The sequence below is a fragment of the Tasmannia lanceolata genome, unplaced genomic scaffold (genome assembly GCF_043159265.1).
Source record: "Tasmannia lanceolata isolate RefF3 unplaced genomic scaffold, GAP_Taslan_0.1 ptg000005l, whole genome shotgun sequence".
Lineage (NCBI taxonomy): Eukaryota > Viridiplantae > Streptophyta > Magnoliopsida > Canellales > Winteraceae > Tasmannia > Tasmannia lanceolata.
Genome location: NW_027518682.1, coordinates 14,858,606 through 14,873,104, shown reverse-complemented (window position 1 = coordinate 14,873,104; position 14,499 = coordinate 14,858,606). Strand labels below are relative to the sequence as shown.

Below are 14,499 nucleotides of genomic sequence, written 5' to 3'. Positions count from 1 at the left end.
TTTTAATCCAAAGGCCGAAAGTCTCAGGCTTGATAGAAAGCGTTGGCTACACCCTTAAACCACTTAGGATCTTAATAATTTGATCTTTTCATCGTCCAAAATTTTGATCCGCCTGTCAATGTTTACAATTTACACCAAATCTCAGGTTTTAGCAAAATTTTGCATTTGTTTCCCAGTAATTTTTTCCAGGTTTTCTCACATTTTCCTCAGCCATGATGATAAATACCGAGATTAAAAACTGTTGGTCTAAATGTCATTAAACCCTGGTATTTGTTTTTTAAAAGGTTTTGAATAGAGTATAGACCATATAGGGATCATATGCACCATGAAGCATGACTTGCCTTCATTTATTAAGCAGTAGATCGTCCATAACTGTCCCTACACTGGATTCAGTAATCCGCAGAGAATAACAAATAACTTTTCAAATGAAATATCAGATCTACAGCTTCTACTGAAAATCCTCTTCACAAAATTGGATACCTCAACAAAACATTTATTCAGGATAAAAGATACCTTGGCTAAACTTGATAATCCGATATTTCAATTCTCATTCATACCGAGCTGAGACTACAATAAACCCCCCAAAAAAATTATTAATCTAAATAACACAAGGAATGCCAAACAAGCAGAGCTTCCATCTGTAAAACAATTACAAAGTGAGATTGAAAAGACGACCTTACGCAACGAAAGGCCGATGGCTGGCATGTCTCTCTGAGTCATCTATTGACTCAAGGGCTTATAAGTTATAACTGCCGTGCTTTTATAGGAGAAGTCTCCGAATGTCTCTGAAGTTTGCAGACAAAGCAGAGAGGAACCTACCTGCAAAACGAATGCGTGTTAAAATTCAAAGGCATTGAGCCAAAATATGCAGACCATAACTTCTCCTTCTAGTTATTATATACCTCCAACATTGCCATCAAATACTCGATGATCAGCAGATAACGTTAAGCTCATTATCGTAACAACTCCAGGTTTCTCCGCTCCTGGAAAGAAATGCCACAAGCGTTATATTATACTGCAGAGAATGTAAAAATTATAGGTAATGCATAATACAGGAAATAGTGAACATCTTACCATCACTTCCAATCACAGGTTCAACAACCTTGTTGCCTCTACCCACAGCCAGGATGCAGGCCTGCAAGGCATAACAAATAAATTTCTTATTATTATATTTTTTTTAATGGCACAAATAGATTTCTTATTAGTTGCCAGAAATAGAGAAATGTGGGAGTCAGAGCAGGAGCTAGTGGCAATGTAAGTACAAAACAAGTCGGGAGATGATAAATGTGGGTTTATTTACGAGGCATGCTCTCAACAAGATCAGCCAGCTATTCAAAAAACAAATTATAAGGCATGCTCCCTTTTAGTGATATCACAAGCATCTAGGAGTTGTGAGATTCCAAACCAGAGCATTTCCCATGATAGAAGATTTGGGCAAAGATAATGACCCAATTTTGGATAGAATCATAATCCTTAAATTCATATTTGCATACCACTTGAGGAAGGACATACTCTTTCAAGAATCATAATCTCTCATTTGAATACCACTGCCTTAAAACTTGAGAAAGGAAACACTCTTTCAAGAGTCATAATTCTTATATACATATTTGTATGATTTTTGCTGAAGTCAATGTGTGTAGTGGGCCCCATCGTAGGGCTCATGCCTCTTTCTTAGATTTATTACGTACTGATGGGACCTATCCTTATATTGTTACTTATGAGTGGCATGCTTGTACTGTTGGAGGATAATGACGTATAATATATATTTTTTAATTTTCTTGGGGTACTTTGAAGTTTGAACCTCACGGAATCTCCATTCCCCCATTCTCGACTTTCTCTTCCTTGTATCATTATCATGTTTTAACATGATATCAAAGCCTCTCGATCAAAGTTAGATCCATCTTCCATTCATACAATCATCTTAACCCTAAAACCCACGATCATTACACCTTCAAAAAACCCTAAACCCTATTTCTTTTTTCCTTCGAAAATCCAAAACCTTCTTTTTCCTAGTTCGCAACCTCAAAAACCCAAAATCACCATAAACCCTTCTCTTCCCTTTCACGAATGCAAATCCTAAATCAGTTTAAATAATCTGTTCCTCCTTCCAAAATCCCAACCACCTCTCATGCTCAACCCTTAAACCCTTTTTTTTCTCTGTCTAATATCTCAAAGGAGGGGAAGGGTTCTCTAATGGGATGGGTTTCGAGTATTAGATTTTGCCTTCATTTTTTTGAGTTTGATGGGTTCTTTTTCATTAGTAAGCCTTTGGGCATGGGAATGTCGTCTGCTATGGTGAAGGAGAGCACCTCTTCCACACCTTGCTCAAGATCTACTAACTCCTAGCCTTCTTCAATTGTCATAGCTCTTTTGCAAAAACACGGGCATCAAACAACACTGACTTGCTTGGGCCTCCCTTGTCATGTCAAAACGAGGATCAACTCTCCTTTCGTTTCTAAGGCACGGTCATCATGAGCAATGAGTATTTTCATCAGTGTAATACCGGAGGTTAGTAGCAACGTGACACATTAGAAGGATTTTGTCCAATTAAACATTAACCTCTTCGCTCAAGAGCCAAACCTCCTTTGGACAAACATAAGCCCTCGGCGCCCATTGTATCCATTTGCAGCCTCAGGCTTCTTCATGTTTTTGAGGAGATGAGAATAGTATGAGAGAGAGAGAGAGAGGAAGTTTGAGAAGAGTATTTTAGTCATTATAAAAACAAAAGAAACGGACGGGCAAGTGGGTAAAATAAAAAATAGGAAGTGCCGATATCAGTTCCCTAAGAGAATAATAATATAATAATGGGTATCTTAGTCATTTGAAAATTCGTAGGTTAACAGAAATTTTAAATGATAATTTTTTTCATAAATGGAAATCCTCCTTTTGGCAATAACACACTTTCTCATAACCTATTTGGCAATGCGCAACTTTTTATGAAATAATGCCAAAGTAGATAGCTGTATATGATTTTCTTTATAATTTGGTATGATAACTTAATTATGCAACTGTGGTGTAATAGCAATTTTAGTAACACATCTTATAGAACATGTCAGATATCTGTATTCTATAGTTATCATAGATTATTAAGCTACTAAGCTAAGGACCACACCTTATAATTACTGTCCGTTACTACGATGGACATTACCAAAATGAAAAGTAACACTAAACTTGTTTTAGATATCAAGAATTGGTGGAAGGCAGCAATCTACAGGAGCAAAGCCATGTACCTGGGGAGGATTTATAATTGCACAAAAACGGTCCACTGGAAACATTCCTAGATTTGAAATGCTGCACAAAAATGTAGAATAAGAATGTAATATAAATATCCAGCTATGTCAGAAGGATAAAATGATAGGTAAAAGCTACACTAAACTAGAATAGAGGCAAGGAGAACTCACCTAAAAGTCCCTCCTTGAAATTCGCTAGGGGTAAGCTTCCCAGCCCGTGCCTTTTCAGCCAACTCTTTGACCTAAAATGCAGAAAGCAAAAATAATTAGCAAGAAAGGAAACACCATTTAGCTTTTTAGCATATGGAAATAACCATATGGTAGGGACCCAACAAAATAAATAACTTAATAGCAGAATAAACCAAAAAAACGTATGGAATAAATTCTGTTCTAAGAGTACCTCCAAGGAGATTGCTGACACAGACTTCTGATCTGCATTCTTTACAATTGGAGTCATCAACCCCTACATCTCAGAAATGGCTAATGAGATCAAATGATCTGGGTATGTTTTACTATGTCTTTCATGAAAAGCTAAAAGTAGAAGTACCTTCTCAGTAGCAACTGCGATTGATATGTCGACAGAATCACACAAAGTGGCCTCTCCTTTCTCGTCATTCCAATAAGCTTCCAATGTATATTGGTAAATAATAAAACTTCAGCATCACTCTAGGCAGAGTATAAAGTATATGAAAATACACATGAATGTTATATTTATAGTAAAGATCGACAGAAGTAGTCCCAGGTGGACGAGATTTTTCTGGATTGTAATACAATACGTATACAAGGTGCATAATAGTGTGAAGCTAGGATGGGGTTCAATACATCGATATAAACATACATATATTAAAACTTTAAAGTATACAAATGACAAATTCAAGAAAAGTCTGATTTTATGAATTGGAGTCTACTTCTGTCACAATTGCAGTTAGTATCAGTCAATGGAACAGACTGTAAAAATTGGGTTTTTAAATAGTCTTCAATTTCCATTTCGAAGGCACCACCACATCTATCCAGTACAATAACATTCCAACTCAACTCAACTCAGTACAATAACATTCCACTCAAGTTTTATTCATGGAAGGAGCTTGTATGTCTACGCGTCACAATAACATTCCAGATTGCTAGTCCTGTTATCAATCCCATCCTAAAACCTCCTATTCATGTGAAAAAAAGAAAAAAGAAAAAGAAAAAGAAAAGAAATTAAACAGAGAAGCAAGCATTTCAAGTGCAAGGCAACATTACAAAAGTATGTTTTATAAGAAGTTATTTTTCTTCAAAAGCAATTTATGGCACACGACTACAAGATCTTACTACCAGAAGTGGCATGGTTGTAAATAGTAAATTGCTTGTTATGGTGTAGAATTAAATCCATTAAAGAGCTCTACACCTGTTATCAGTGCAGATATATGCAGGATATCTGAATAACTAACTATCAGAGTATAACCACCGCAAACACAATAGTAAAATGACATGATGGAGGAAAGGTAGGAAAATTCTAAAAAAATAAGCGGGAAAAAAGAACCAATAGTACAATGTCCTTTTTTATAAAATTCCAAATCCCTCAAAAAAGTAAATTCACACTTTGTATTCAGGAACTCGCACCATTTGCTTCAGGTGCATTTCTCAGAGCAGTTGCAACAGCTTTGATGACAATGTCATTTACTGAAACTTTAACATCATGCTTCTCTGCCAGTTGTGGCCACAAAGAAAAAAGTGGTGATTTAATATAAAGCAAAGTATACAAGAGGTTAAACTTCTATAATTCCGTGCTCCATACCTTTAAGTTCCTTTCTGAAAGCAAGCAGAGGATCAAGTATAACATCTGTATCAACCATCATATATTATAAATCATTGGAAGTTGATACAACCAAGTTTTCAAGAAAAGCGTCCATACCTGAAGATAAATATAAATGTGGTATACTTTGTTTTGATTCCAGCAACCGCTTTGCTATCACCTGAAAACAACTAGAGCCCCTACAGCATCATTCACTATATATTTGCAAGCTAAAGATAAAAAAAAATAAGATGAAACAAAAAGAGTAATTCCTGGGTTTCTTATGGTTACTCAAATTTAAATATATTTGTAGCCTTTCGAAAGAGAAAATTGTAAACTCATAGTTACAACTTACAACCATGCCACTAAGAAATTAAAAAGACCATAGGAACTCCAGCTTTTAAATAAGAAGCATCAACCTGAAGTGTTTTTACTTTGGGCAGACAAATGAAAATTTATAGGCTGTAAGACCTGGTTTTAGTAGCACACCATTACAACAATAAAATTCAGTCAAATGAATATAGGCAAATCGAAAAATTAAAATGTGAAATAAATCTTGGATACTGTCATATGGAAGACGAGTGAAAAGATTAAACAAAGTTTATCATGAGTCTTGATGTGGTTGGACTTTGTAGGAAACAAGGATTAACAACAACACATTCCTTTTTGTTCCCACGGATAGAAAGTTACAGATGAGTGTTATTCAGCAAGATTTCAAGACTGAATTCTCTGTGGGCAGGAGCGGGAAACTGACCTTCATGTTAAATGGTGTACCACGACCAGATTACAGACAAGAGTCTGGAGATAACCTTGGTTGGAAAGTAAGGAGATTAAAGACAAATTTTCATTGTGGTTTCCCAATGGGCTATGAGTCTTCCTTTCTTCAGAGGAATATCAGTGTCTTTGCTTTACAGGTCCTGGGAGAAAATAAAGCTTAGTAGATATTAAAGAGAGGGACCTCGTCCCAGTTGGGACCCTACTCGCTGGGAAGTTGAATCTGAACTCCAATGGCTCGAGTTTATGAAACACAGGTCTGATTGGTAATGGGGGCCCTCTCAGAAGTCAAACAGAGAGGTGCTTCAGGCTTTCTCGGGGCCTATTGGCAAGGACTCTAATAAGGCAGATGTGCATGCGCGTCTTCGAGGGTGATTCCCTTAATGTGGTCAGATGGGTGAGAGGTGCTTTCAGTTACCCTTGACGCGGTGATTTGACATGTTTTGGAGTTCTTCCAACTCAGACACTGACTTTCTAGCCAGATCAGGGGTTGATAGAGTCGATCGAAATTTTCATCTCCCTTGAGGAGCTTCATCTTCTATTTGTACAGCCATTTGTTTTCTTCTCTGTTTTATTTTCCTTTTCCTCATTTGTTTGTTGGTTTTGACCTCCTTGGTCACTGGGCTCTTGCCCTTTTATTTAATAAATCTTCACTGTTCAGAAATAAAAAGTTAGCCAGCCTTCATGTTTCAAGGAAAACTTTCCTATTAAGAAAAAAGAGAAAACAAGCAAACTTAAAGAGAGAGCAATAGGGAGACCCCACAATAGATAAAGAGGAAGGTCACAGTAGATAAAATAGGAAGCCCATTAAGTCTCTCTCTAGCAGCAGAACAATCCTGACAAATGACCAGGGACTAAACAACTCATCAGTGACTAGATGCCTCTCCTAGCGTAACACCTCACATAACGCAGAGACAGATTACAGTATCCCCAAACAATCTGCCACATTGGACAAAACCCCAGAATCAGAAAGGTATCTATCAATGTAGTTAGGAAACACATTCCGCTTATAATTGACTGATATCATAAGCCTTTGCGGCTCCTATTCTATGTGGATGCCACCAATTAGTAGGCTTTGGCCCCTTCTATAGAAAATCTTTTCAATCTGAATAACCTCACATTTAGATCCAAAAATGATCACAGAATATGAATGATGTCATAAGCCTTTGCAGCTCCTCTTCTGTGCGGATGCCACCAATCAGTAGGCTTTGGGCCCTTCTATAGAAAATCTTTTCAATCTGAATAACCTCAAATTTGGATCCAAGAATGATCACAGAATCACATGCAGAACAGACACCAACAACCTCAGATGGATCAAAGACTGCAAGTTAACTTTTAAATCTGAAGTTCTTTCCCCATGATTATGTAGCAGTGAGGCATTGGTTCTAAACACTAGGGTAGAAAGTAAAAAGTACACAGACGTCCATAGGTTTACCAATATCAGCAAAAATGGAAGGAAAAAGGGTAATGATACAAATGGATTATTTCCAACAATTTAATTAATTGCACAACAAATAGTTAACGATGTAGATATATGCATGAAGAATAAATAAAACCAAGTTACCAAAAAAATTGTAAAAAGCAACATAATTTTCAACCTAAGAGGCACTTGATATTTGCAATTACGTTTAGAAAATCAAAATAGAGAACTTTTCGGCAAGTACACAACTTACATAAGAAGGCCATACATAAGGAACCTACTAAAAGAACGCAAGATAAGATTTTACCCTTCTTCCAAAATAAACAAAAATGCAAAAGCAGCAAGTAGAAATGCATAACAGTGCAGTGAAACCTGCCTTGCGGATTTGACTGTTTGGCAAATCTTCATAAGTATCCACAAGATGTGAAAGAGGCCTGGACTCTGAATGTGGCGTCTCAGCAGTTTTATGTGGCGTTTGAGATGGTGTAGATGCCTTCTCTCGTGAAGGATCTGAAGTTCTTGGAGATCCATTTCCAGACTTGACTGCCGCTAGTACATCACCTTTCAAGAGGGTCCCACGAGGGCCTGATGCCTTCAGTGAAGATGCATCTAATCCAAATTCGATAATCAGCAATTTTGCTGATGGGCTAATTCTATCAAAACCTGTATTCAGTGCCCTTCCTTTGTTTTCGACCTCAACATGAGGTGATTTTTCTTCTTTGGCTTCTAAACCACTGGTAGTGGGTATAGTAGACGGGACTTTTTTAATATCATCAGGATCTTCAACCTTGCAAACCAGGACACAGCAATTTCAGTATACAATATGCCTTCACATAGTTCAATTTAATGAACTCTTTTGGACATAAACCCAAGTAATTCTTACTCACGGAAGAAATCAATCAAAAAGAATGATGTCAAGAAGTACTCCGTGAGAGGGAGAAGGATGAAATACATGTACAAGCAATATCACAACTTGAACTTACGGTTATTGCAATAGGTTGTCCCACTGCCACATCTTTTGAACCTTCGGGAACTAGTATCTTAGCCAAGAACCTGTAGTATGCAAGGATAACTAAATATTATCATCATTAAACAGCAGAGACAAATTAATAGATGAAACTTCTGAAAACATAATAATGCAGAAAATGAAAGCAGGGCAAAGGGTATTTTAATATCAAGAAAAGTAGTAGGCCCTAGACAGAGAAAAATATAAAAGAAAATAGCTTCTCTAATAGATTGCTTTTTTAGCTTATAATGCGTGGAAAAAACACAAGTGTTTACCAACGTATAAGTTACCACATTAATGACTATAACCTAAGACATTAACAACCGTCAACAAAGATGGAAGAAAGCCGAAAATGAAAACAAAATTTACTTTTAGGAAGTAGCTGTAAAAACATGACAACACTCAAGTTAAAGAAAATTCTGAAGACAGGGAGCTAGGCTCACGCTATGTGTCACTGCAGTTTCCAATGTGAATCTTCATTATCTCAAGTATAAAGTCAACAATCAAGTGAACAGAATTACCCCTCTTCGAGGCACTCAAATTCGACGGTTGCTTTGTCGGTCTCTATCTCACAAATCACATCACCCACTTCTATCTGTTAGAATAAGAAAATGCTCAAGAAAAATGGACTTGAAGATGAAATAATAAGTTGTGATAAATAAGGATAGAAAAACACAGCTTGCAGCAGGGAAAGGCAACAACCATTACATGATATCAAATTTAAATATAACAGACCTTATCTCCTTCCTTCTTCCTCCACTTCGCAATGTTACCTTGATTCTGTGGAGGATCACACAAAATCAAACCATCAGCTTCTGATATGAAAGGTGAGAATCAGCATGAAGTTATTGTAGTTAAGAAATACAGGCAGAGATGACTTCATTCTCCACTTACCATAGTTGGGGACAAGGCTGGCATTTCAAGAACAATATGAGAAGGAAGTTCTGAAAGAGCACAATAGCATAATGGTAAATGCCAGAAGATAGACCATTAACAATCATAACTGTCACATGGATGAAAGGGTAACATATGGAGTTTTTGAAAACAAGTCAACTCGCACCAATCGATGATTGACTCGGGGAGTTTTTACCTTTCACACAGTGCATCAAAGCATCTTATTGATAGTAAAATCCATAGACCAAGTGTTGGAGGTAAGCTATAATTGGAGAAGCTCAAAACTTGATGTGGAATTCAAACAAAAACAGAAAATAAAAGCAAGGGATTTGCTAGCATCTCTCGCAGAAATGTTTAAGATCTCACTTAAGACTAAGAAATTGCACAAAAAGGCCAGGGTGTATTGATTCGGTGAACAAAGAAATCAGCTAGGTTGAATAAGATAATGGAGAACAGTTATTAAATGCTTAAAATTACTCTCATATGAGATAATTGGAAGGGAATTGATCTAGAGAATGAAAAGACTAAAGGAGATCCTAGGGTTTGGAGAGGAATCAGTGAAGATTAGAGGTGATAGAAGTAAAAGGACAGATCTGAGATATGAGACCAATAAAAGGGGTCCTTGGGTATGGAGAAAATGATTGAGATTTGAGAATTAGGAATACGTCAAGAGGTTTTAAAGCAGAGATGGAATTTTTTAAACTAAAGGAGATCTAGGGTTTGGAGAGGAAGCAGTGAAGATTAGAGGTGATAGAAGAAAAAGGACAGATCTGAGATATGAGACCAATAAAAGGGGCCCTTGGGTATGGAGAAAACGATTGAGATTTGAGAATTAGGAATACGTCAAGAGGTTTTAAAGCAGAGATGAATTTTTTTTTAATGCAGCAGTGATAATCAATTCTAAATCTCCTTCCCTAATGATATCAAATAAAATAACAGCAAATAGAAACATTTCTCTTCTGGTTTCTGCTGGTCATTAACTCGGGAGCTTTTAAAAAAATTTCCTAGCGGATAGAACTAGGAGTTTGGCTAAGTTGATAACGGTTCAGCTATCATTTGCATTTTACTTTTGTTAACTTACCAACTTTCTGCAACCCAAAACTTGAGTCTTGGCCAGAACGAGTAAGTCAGCTGAGTGAAATGGTGAATTTTTCCAAATTGCTCAAATAGAAATACAATGTTAACACAATGTACCAACTAAAACACTAGAACTTTTCAATGAGTCAACTTTAACACAATGTACCACACAAAAGTGGGTCTGTTAATTAGATAAATAATTTAGATCAAGCACAATTTTATAATCATTCAGGGATAGTTCTCTAGTTACCTGCATCGTAAACCTAGCAAATAAAATCATAATGGCTAATATAACGTTAACAACGGCATTCGGAAGGTGTAATAAGAATAATATAAGTCCTATTAGAAGCCAAAACATGCAAGTTTAAGTGATGCTTGCTTAAAACATTAAAAAAGAACCCATAAAGATGGGGGAAATAGAAAGGAAGGATACTATACCAGCAGATGAGAAAGATCGTACTCCAATTTTTAACTGCCACAAATAAGTGGTATTTAAGTAAAAACCTTGTTAGGGTGAATGAAAATGTAATAATACGTTTTGATAACTAACCTTGTCTGCCAAAGGACTTCTGCCAACTCCATTGAACAAGGACAATGGCAAAGGCCTGAAAATTAAGTTACGATATTTATGAGTGACACTGAAATCATAAAAAGCATCATGATTATGAATCAACCAAAAGTAAGTTCTAGCTAGGAACAGATCTCTTCATAGAAAGAAAAAAAAAACTGTTTTTTTCATTAAATTATGAGGGATTTTTAGTTTTTACAGTTTCTTGTATTTGAATTTTGGATTATTTTTGTCAGGGTTTAGAGAGTACATATTGTGGCAGTAGGTAGGATAGGATATTTGAAGCTCTAGAGTTCTGATTTTGAATTGATAAGGCTCAATTTTTCCACTCCCTACCATTGGTCCCACAGGCAACGTACCTCCCTGTATCCTCCATCTATCCTCCTCTATGGTGGGCCCTCCATTGTCTTCCTCCTTCCTCACCACTCAAGCAAGCTCTCTCGAAGTAGCCCATGGCCTTAAACCCGGCCTCTGTCCACACGCACCATGTCCTAGTTTGTTGTTTTCCTCCCAAGTCAATCTTGTGTTAGGGTTCGACCACGACCAAGTCAATTGTTGAAGTCTGAAGCTGGCTTTGGCCTCAATATTCATTCTCGCATACTCGATCTCAGTCTTAGCTGAGAAAACTCTGAAAGTCGTTCTCGAACCGGCATTCCAACCAGAGAAATTGGAAAAAGGGGAGTAACAAGAGCCCTGAACTTCTTGGATCACCTTAAATACCCCATCTAAGGATCAAAAGCTAACCAACCAGTGTCTGCCCCCCATCTCGATGTTTTAGGCAAAAAGCCTAAGAACCACTTACTATCTATCCACTCATTCACTTAAAGGCCTCCTCCCTTGACCATTCCAGATTAATAACCCCTTTAAGTAACTCAGCCCTCTAGTTGATCCCTTCTCCCCTTCCACTTTCACTCTATTCCCTTCCACCTTCCTCCACACAGTCCCATCAATTAGCCATGTTTCCATAGCAGTGTTGACCCTGTAAGACCTCATGGGATCTGAAACCCCCAATAACAGCACTCTGTTGTGAATCAAGGATTAGAGCAGCCGCATTGATTGCCGTCCTTCCTTGAGTCTGGTTCACATTGTCCCCTACCCTAGCTATCTAAACCTCCTGACATTTGTTGCAGTACTTTCTGAAGCGGAAATTGATGTATTCACATCTTGGACACTGCCAACCACCAACCCCACATCTAGGGATTCCCCCATGGTGTTAGTAAGAATCCTTTCGTCTATTACTCTTCGCATCACCATTCCAATTTGATAACCTCGACCACCCCTTTATGTAACTTAGCCCTCTCGTCAAGAAGAAGAATAACAAGGTGCGATGGGACCAAGCATGATCTAATTGATGGCACCATCAGGATGTCATGCTAATATCAATAGTGAGGCCTATATGATGCATTCTGGAAAAAAAAAAGTGAAGAAAAGCATCGTTATTTTTAATGTTCATAAACTATTCTAACTTCTTGGTTGAATTTTAGAATGCCCCTATTCTAGAAAGGTGGAACTAGTGGAAGCTTCTAGAGTTTCCTGAGGAAGTGCAAATTGAAGTAGGGAGGATGAATTAAGATTTGTTTATAATTATAAAGGGTTTTAAACTAGAAAGTGCACTTTTTCATAGAAGATTTGAATGGTTTGTGGAAAGTATCAGCTTGGAAACTTTCATGGGCTTACATGTGAGTAGAAGCTTCCTGTTTTGTTTATAGAGGTGGATGTTAGAATAGGAAACTGAATTTTAGAATAGAAATTGGAGTTGAAATAATATATAAGATTCCTGATTAAATGAGCAAGGTCTTTGGACAATAAAAGAGAGCAATAGATGGGTGAAAAAGCCAACTTTTAACAGTTCTTTGATATTCTATTTACAATTGCATTTTCCCCTGCAGGGTTTGACAGAATTGAGCAACTTAATTCTCTAATCGTTACTCAACATATTGTTTGTTTATATTCTTTTGGGGATTGTAATTTCTGTGGGTGGTTTGATTTGATTCTCTCCATCATACCAGAACTCTCTAGTCTCTACAACACAACCATATGACTGAGTACTGGGATAATGAAAAAATAAACTGGTTCAGTGGGAACCATATGAAGAAAGATAATCAGATGCAAACCTGAGTGTAATCCCACTAACAGTGTCACCGGCCAAGGAATTCTGCACACGGGTGAAGCTGCACATGCAAAATCAAGGATCATTAGTGAAATATGACAACCAGATCCATGCAACATTTCAAGAAAGAAAGGAAAAATGTTATTACTGCACATTCCAACATAGAAGCCTAGAAAAACAATAAAATTTAGAACCCAATAATTTCACAACAATAGATGAAATATTGAGAGCATCATTTACAACAGCATGAATGCCAAGATTACTTCCTAAACTTGAACTTCAGTGAGCTGGCAGTCCTGACCAACATGGCGACTATGACAACTTGGTGACAGCCATGGGAAGTTTTACTAATTTTAAATTTAGAAGGGGAAAGTAAATTTGTAATGGCATGTGCAAAACGATTCAAATTGCCTCCATTTTCAAATGCAAGTACCAGCTCCAAATTTATCATCTTTGCGGAAACAAATTTGGGAAAGAGAATGAGATACCACACAAAGAAATAAGTATTCAAGACCGTAAGGCATAGAAATAGCAATATTACATACTAACTTAACGAAATCAGTATCAGAAACTTGTGTGGCCAAACAGAAGACAAAAGCTATTCACAAATTTCGCAGATTAAAGATATGAAAATGGAATCGAAGGGGTTCTGAAAACATAATAGACGATCAAATTATGTTTGCTTGGTTCTCTTCTATCTATAGAACACCTTTACCTAACCTGAACTCATCAAAATGGGTTTGTATATTCAAAACCTAAAAGGCAAACATAAATATCCAAAGAAAAAGGACTGACAACCATCACACAGGATCAGTTCTGCTATACAACATTTGTCTCAGATGAAACAATTGAGAACATCAACGTGATTCAGATTTGCACATCAAATTCAAACCAATGATGGCCATAAGAAAGGCATTTGAGTCAAATCAAACATCAAAATTCAAATCATAGAGTATAGAAAATTAAAAACCGGAAGCTGAGGCCTGGAATTGCAGTAAAATCCCTTCGAAATCGACCTTGTCCATTTCTGTTCCTTTTCTTCTTCTTCTTTTTTTTTTTTTGTAATTGATTGATTTTGATGCTGAAATTCCCTTTTATCTCAATAATATTAAGTAGATATATAGAAGTAAAATCCAGAAATGATATAAAGGAAAGAAAATAGGGCAAAAAGCGTACCCAGCTAGAGATGAGAGGGTGCTCAGAGATCGAATCCTGAAGAAGGATGAAGAGCGAGAAGTGAAGGGATGGAGATGGCGAAGGCGAAGGCGAAGGCGAGAAAGAGACATCTCTCTCTTATTTTTAATGTTGAGATATAGAATCAAGAGGTCATGGAATGGTTTCTTTTCGGAAGAAATAGCAACGGATTTAGATACCAGGCGGCTCTGACTGGCTTTATGGGAAGGGGTGGAGGAGTGCCATTAACAAATAAGTGGTTTGTATATTATATTAAGAATTAAGAAAAACAAAAGGGTCGCAGACTATGTGGAACGTCTAACATTTTTTCACCTAACTTTTGCCCCAACTGTTTTCATATTTACACTAGGGGTGCAACTTGGGTCGGGCTCAAACCGAACCCGACGGATTCAACCCGATTTTAGCTCGGGTTGGCTCCCAACCCGATTTAATTTCGAGTTGGGTTAGGGTTG

General features: G+C 37.1%; 1 protein-coding gene across 1 annotated transcript; it reads right to left on the bottom strand.

The window, feature by feature from the left end:
- Positions 1-477: 477 nt before the first annotated feature.
- On the bottom strand, positions 478-14,215 carry LTA3 (Dihydrolipoamide acetyltransferase, long form protein). Its single transcript, XM_077379789.1, has 19 exons — positions 14,030-14,215; positions 12,858-12,914; positions 10,726-10,780; positions 10,614-10,647; positions 9,099-9,148; positions 8,940-8,984; positions 8,726-8,799; positions 8,182-8,251; positions 7,575-7,985; positions 5,125-5,185; positions 5,008-5,052; positions 4,833-4,916; positions 3,778-3,854; positions 3,631-3,693; positions 3,402-3,472; positions 3,231-3,291; positions 1,075-1,135; positions 903-983; positions 478-819 (listed from the first exon to the last, which is right to left on the bottom strand). Exons 1-19 carry the CDS (start codon positions 14,137-14,139, stop codon positions 761-763), a joined length of 1,569 nt encoding a protein of 522 aa, XP_077235904.1. The 5' UTR covers positions 14,140-14,215; the 3' UTR covers positions 478-760.
- Positions 14,216-14,499: the final 284 nt, after the last annotated feature.

Excerpts from the sequence above, each read along its gene's own strand:
- LTA3 (XM_077379789.1), bottom strand. The coding sequence starts at position 14,139 with ATGTCTCTTTCTCGCCTTCGCCTTCGCCTTCGCCATCTCCATCCCTTC. Across the intron at positions 8,800-8,939 it reads GGAAGAAGGAAGGAGATAAG|ATAGAAGTGGGTGATGTGAT; the intron begins GTCTGTTATATT and ends TTATTCTAACAG. Across the intron at positions 5,053-5,124 it reads ACATTTATATTTATCTTCAG|ATGTTATACTTGATCCTCTG; the intron begins GTATGGACGCTT and ends TGGTTGATACAG.